General features: G+C 46.2%; 1 protein-coding gene across 1 annotated transcript; it reads left to right on the plus strand.

Moving 5' to 3' along the window:
• Nucleotides 1-3,793: 3,793 nt before the first annotated feature.
• LOC107045290 lies at nucleotides 3,794-5,203 on the plus strand. Its single transcript, XM_015267503.1, has one exon. The coding sequence runs from the start codon at nucleotides 3,794-3,796 to the stop codon at nucleotides 5,201-5,203; it is 1,410 nt and encodes a 469-aa protein (XP_015122989.1).
• Nucleotides 5,204-5,682: the final 479 nt, after the last annotated feature.

A 5,682-nucleotide genomic window follows, 5' to 3' on the forward strand; every position in this document is an offset into this window, starting at 1 on the left:
CTCTTTTTTTTTTTGATCGATTGCAATGGACGATAGAAATTAGAGTGATTTGATTATAGTGAGTAACCTTAATCTACCGCTAGTCTAGCTTTATCAGGGTGAATGATACGTCTCTCTCCATTCTCATCTTCAATTTTCAAGTTTCCTTGTTCAGTAATTCCTACGATTTCATAAGATGTTTTGTTGAAATTATCAAACTTTCCGCGGCGGGGTTCTTTGACTATGTCAACAAATTGACCTATTTGAAAATCGACAGGTCTAGAGTGTCGATCATATATTTCTTTAGATTTTTGTTTTGCTTCAATTAAATTATCGGCTCCAATGAGCCTAATTTGATCGAGTTTGGTGATGAATTCAGTTATGAACGCGTCGTAAGTCTCTAGGGTTTCTTCGTCCGGGAACTCCGAAGGAGTACGTGCCTTTTTCCCAAAAATTAACTCAAATGGTGTAAAACCCGTGGCTGAATGGACGGTCGTGTTGTACGAGAACATGGCGAATGGTAGCATCATGTCCCAATCGTCATTTTTGGCCATCATGGTTCTCAAGTAATTGACTAAGGTTTGATGACTACGTTCGAACGAGCCATTAGTTTGAGGGTGGTAGCCTGGAGTAGTAATTTGTTTGACACGGAAAATTTTGGCGACTTGGGCGAAAAGTTTGCTCAAGAAACTAGTACCTCTATCCGAAAGTAGCACTTTTGGTGCTCGATGAACAGCGAATAATGTTGATGCTAATGCAAAAGCGATAGTGGAGGTTTTTAGATCTGGAAGAGGAGCANTAAATAAACTGTTGATTTGTTAAATATTAAATCGTGGGTGCGTGTCAATATTTATTAACGTTTCCAGTTGTTCTCGATCTTTCCTCATCTCGTTGATCCCTCTCTTAAGTATCGTCAACTCATAAGTGATACAAAGAACCCATTCGGCGTATCACGTTTCCCCCAAAATAATTTTGAATAATCAAACTAGTCAAATTTACAACTTGGCTAGAATCAAATCAAGATTGTTGTTTTGTGGCGAAACAATGTGTAATTTGACTCTGGCTTTTGTAGTTTGTTAATTTCCTTATTAATATGCTCGTGGTCATTATAGTCCATGACCCCGAAGAGTTTCTGTTGCAGCGTGCCGATGAAACCGAATAGGGGAGTCCTCCTGCCACGAATCTCGTCTAGGTTCTCGCGGGTCGGTTTGAATAGATCTTCGAGATGCTGATTCAACTGTTCTACTTCTAGTTGCATGGTCATGTATTGATTGACCTTGAGGATACGTTTGCGACTTATTCCGAAATGAGGTGAACATTGGTTCCACGCACTTTTGAATTGGGGATAGAGAATTTTGATGACTGTATTATGGAAGGACATGAAATCTATCGTTGTTATCTGTTGCCACTCTTTTTCCACGATCTGTAGGGGTTGCAAACGTTCGTAGAATAGTCCCGGGTTGTTGGACAGATACTCGATCTTCATCATGTCACCAGGGTCTGTAGGTTGTCCTCCAGTCGATGCTAGGAGCGTGAAGAAGAGTACTACGAAGAGATTCATCGTTTCTCCCCCTTTTTCCTCCTGCCTTATAGTATATTGTGTCATTAGGACCGTAGACGGAGGTTTGCGATGAGTGTGAAGTTAGCAGCACGAATCGCAAACCGACGTCACGGTCCGTATGACACATACTATTTTTTGTCATGAAGGCCCGTTGAAGGTGAGGGGGAGGGGACGGGGAGGAGGCGCAGAAGCGGGGTCCAGGGGCCGCAGGCCCCGNCGCGGCGGGGTTCTTTGACTATGTCAACAAATTGACCTATTTGAAAATCGACAGGTCTAGAGTGTCGATCATATATTTCTTTAGATTTTTGTTTTGCTTCAATTAAATTATCGGCTCCAATGAGCCTAATTTGATCGAGTTTGGTGATGAATTCAGTTATGAACGCGTCGTAAGTCTCTAGGGTTTCTTCGTCCGGGAACTCCGAAGGAGTACGTGCCTTTTTCCCAAAAATTAACTCAAATGGTGTAAAACCCGTGGCTGAATGGACGGTCGTGTTGTACGAGAACATGGCGAATGGTAGCATCATGTCCCAATCGTCATTTTTGGCCATCATGGTTCTCAAGTAATTGACTAAGGTTTGATGACTACGTTCGAACGAGCCATTAGTTTGAGGGTGGTAGCCTGGAGTAGTAATTTGTTTGACACGGAAAATTTTGGCGACTTGGGCGAAAAGTTTGCTCAAGAAACTAGTACCTCTATCCGAAAGTAGCACTTTTGGTGCTCGATGAACAGCGAATAATGTTGATGCTAATGCAAAAGCGATAGTGGAGGTTTTTAGATCTGGAAGAGGAGCAGCTAGACAATATTTTGTCAGATTATCCTGTATTGTTAAAATATGAACGTTTCCTTGACTAGTCGGATATAGCGCACCGACCGTATCTATGGCCACAAGTTCGAATGTGTTGGAAATCCTGTCAGCTGACAGGTCCCTCACACTAATGCACGCAAGGCTCATCCATTCTCTCCCCACTTACGCACACCTGACGCGCTCACCTCAGATGACTGGGGGTTATTAATTCCAGCACCTGAGGCGCCACTTCCTGGACCGCTCTAAATTACCATACGAATTATAATGGAATAGGTCATGTGACCACAAAATTAGGGCACGTGGCACCTATAAGCCCGTGTCTCGCTCTCATTCGTTTCCGGGAATTCGTTAAAGGAACTTCTCTTTGTACCGCTCAATTCTCGCGTAATCGGATTAATAAATAATCGTGTCAGCTCAGTTATTATCTATTCAAAGAATTCGGTCCGCTCTTTAGTTGAATTTACTCAACGACTTTACCTGTGACAAGTGTAAAATAAACATTATTATTGACAATTATACGGTTTTTGTAAAACCACGTGCACGTGTTCCGTTCATTTTTTGACCCGCTCACCACTCTCCGCAAGCCCACATTTTTTCATCAATACCTCCACAAATCCAGATCCCTCAAAAAACATTGGTCCTTCGAGCCGGATTTGTGGGGTATTTCTTTCGGTTTTGGGTTTTTTTTGTTGGGTTTTGGCGGGAGTGGAAGTGACGCGTTCAGTGGTGCTCAACCTACGGAGACCAGCTCGTTGGCTCAGCGCACGCAGTGGACCTCAACCAGTCCAGCTCTCCAATCATCAGGGAACTGCATTACCGGCCCGCGGGAATATTTGAATTTTGGAGCAGCTCATCCCCGGGACTTTGGACTTTTTTCTCAACTGCAGCGTTCCTGCACTGGTCCAGCTCAACATCACTCACTCGGCTAACTAGCATTTAATTATCTCTTGCTACTTTTGCCATTTTTTCTTTGGATTTTCGGAGTTTTTTTTTGGGATTTGTCCGCTTACGCTTATCCTTTTTGACAGCTCAAAGTTTATGCATCCGGATTAACTCATTTTGGACCGCTCACTGCAACCTTGGATTTGGTTTACACTTTTGAGTTTTCCTTTTTTTTGGCCTTTAATTTTATTTCTTTTTTGTTGCGCTTTTTTGGAAGTTTTTGGAGCATCCAACTTTGTTTTTTTTGGCTACCGCTCCCTTTATATTTTCCAACATTTTTTCGTTTTTTTTAAATTTTTTAATAAATTCTCGCGCTTGCTCAACGGAACCTCTCACTGCTGCTACCTACTAAATTAAGATTCTTTGGTGTTATTACTGTTGCCGCTCAACTGACCGGATACTTAATTTTATCGCTTCTCACTGCTCACTGCTTGGCTTTTGGGGTCGCCTTACTTAGGTTTTTTCCGGTTCATTCGTTTTTTGAGCTGCTCACTTATTTCCAATTATGGTATCATTTGAGGCGACCATTAGCCTGAATAACTCTCGGGCAGCGTTCATCAAACGCGTTTACAAGGAGCTGCTCACAGAAGAGGCGAAAAGCCTCACAATCTCCAATCTCCAGGGTGAACTCGAGATCCTGGAGACCTACTGGGAAAAATTCGAGAGCACTCATGAGAAGCTCATCGCTGGCAGCGGCAAGATCGAAGGGGTCCTTGAATTGCCGTACTTCAAGGACAATCGGTTCGACATTACTATCGGGCATTATCATGAGGCAAGGGGTATTTTAAGTCAGCTCATTGATAAAAGGGGGATCTCAGGTTCATCTCGTCGGTCTTTCGCGTCTGGGACGGCTCAACCCACATACTCCAAGCGTTATCTCCCTGAGATTTCTCTGCCCAAGTTTGGAGGGGCCTATGCGGACTGGCGCTCGTTCCGCGATCTTTTCACGTCTCTGGTCGGCTCGAATACGGATCTATCCAACGTGGAGAAGATGCATTATCTTCGTACTAGTCTCTCAGGGGAGCCAGCTCAACGCATCGCGAATCTTACGATCTCGGATGAGTCATTCTCGATTGCATGGGAACTGCTCTTGTCTCGCTACGAGAATAAGCGACTGCTCATTTCAGCTCATTTGGAACAACTCCTCAGTCCCCCAACCATGACTTCTCACAGTGCCAAAGAGCTCAATGCCCTGCTCACTGTCACCTCTGAGGCACTTAACGCTCTGGAGGCTCTCGGCTCCCCAACCTCCCAGTGGGACCAGGTGATCGTACATACGGTCTCGCAACGGCTCAGCTCAAAGCTTCGTGAAGCCTGGGAGGTCAAGGTCGGTTCATCGGCGGAGTATCCTTCATACAAGGACTTCAAGGATTTCCTCACTGGGAGAGCTCACGCGATGGAGAGCATCGAGATTAACTCGGCTCCTCATGCTCCTGCCACAAAGCCCTCCAATGTCAGCTCATCCAAGCAGTCGACCGCTGCGAAGGTTCACCACGGCACCGCTCAACCACCACAAAAATCGAGGCCAGCTCCCAAGTCCGCTCCATCGGGGAAGGTCACGTACCCGTGCTCGATGTGTGAGGCAGACCATTACCTCACATCCTGCTCATCCTTCCGTCAACTTTCGGTATCAGCTCGTAGGGAGGTAGTAGAGCGTCGCTACCTCTGCTACAATTGCCTTGGTCGGCACTCGGTGAGGGACTGCAGGTCCAAGACCAAGTGCCAGTATTGCGGGGGCCTCCACCACTCGATGCTCCACAACCAGCCATCGAGTCAGCCTCAACGTCCAGCTCAGCAGAGGCAACAGACCAACTCAACCCAGCAAAAGGCCGTTCCGGTGGTGACCTACACCCACGAGAACGACATCCCCATGGTGGTGACTGGTGACCAAGGCCAGTCAACGTCGTCGGAATGAAGATCACCAGCTCAGATTGCCGTCTCCTGCTCAGGTCACCATTCAGATTCCGGATCCGCTCAAGACTTCCGCTCTGGGGTCCTTCTGGCTACCAACCTTGCGCTTTTGGTACGCCGAGATCAGCCAGCTCATCAGGTTCGTCTACTCATCGATCCAGGGTCGGAAATCTCCGTCATCTCAGACCAGCTCGTTCGTCAGCTTGGGCTGTTAAGGCTCAAGACACAGCTACGAATATCGGGGATTGGAGACACGGCATCTGGGCCGGCATTAGGCAAGGTTCGGCTCACAATACAGTCCACTTGCTCTCACTTTCAGCTCAGAGTTTCTGCCTATGCTCTCGGCCAGCTCACAACCTCATTACCGACATTCTCACCAAGTCAGCTCACATGGGATCATCTGGAAGGACTCCAGCTCGCTGATCCCGATTTTCTCACACCAGCACCAATTGACATCCTTCTTGGCGCTGATGTCTATGGACA

This window comes from Diachasma alloeum, unplaced genomic scaffold (assembly GCF_001412515.2).
Source record: "Diachasma alloeum isolate Michigan unplaced genomic scaffold, Dall2.0 Dall_scaffold_00909, whole genome shotgun sequence".
Classification (NCBI taxonomy): Eukaryota; Metazoa; Arthropoda; class Insecta; order Hymenoptera; family Braconidae; genus Diachasma; species Diachasma alloeum.

What these genes read in the sequence shown, in the direction of transcription:
- LOC107045290 (XM_015267503.1), top strand. Translation starts at nt 3,794, where the DNA reads ATGGTATCATTTGAGGCGACCATTAGCCTGAATAACTCTCGGGCAGCG.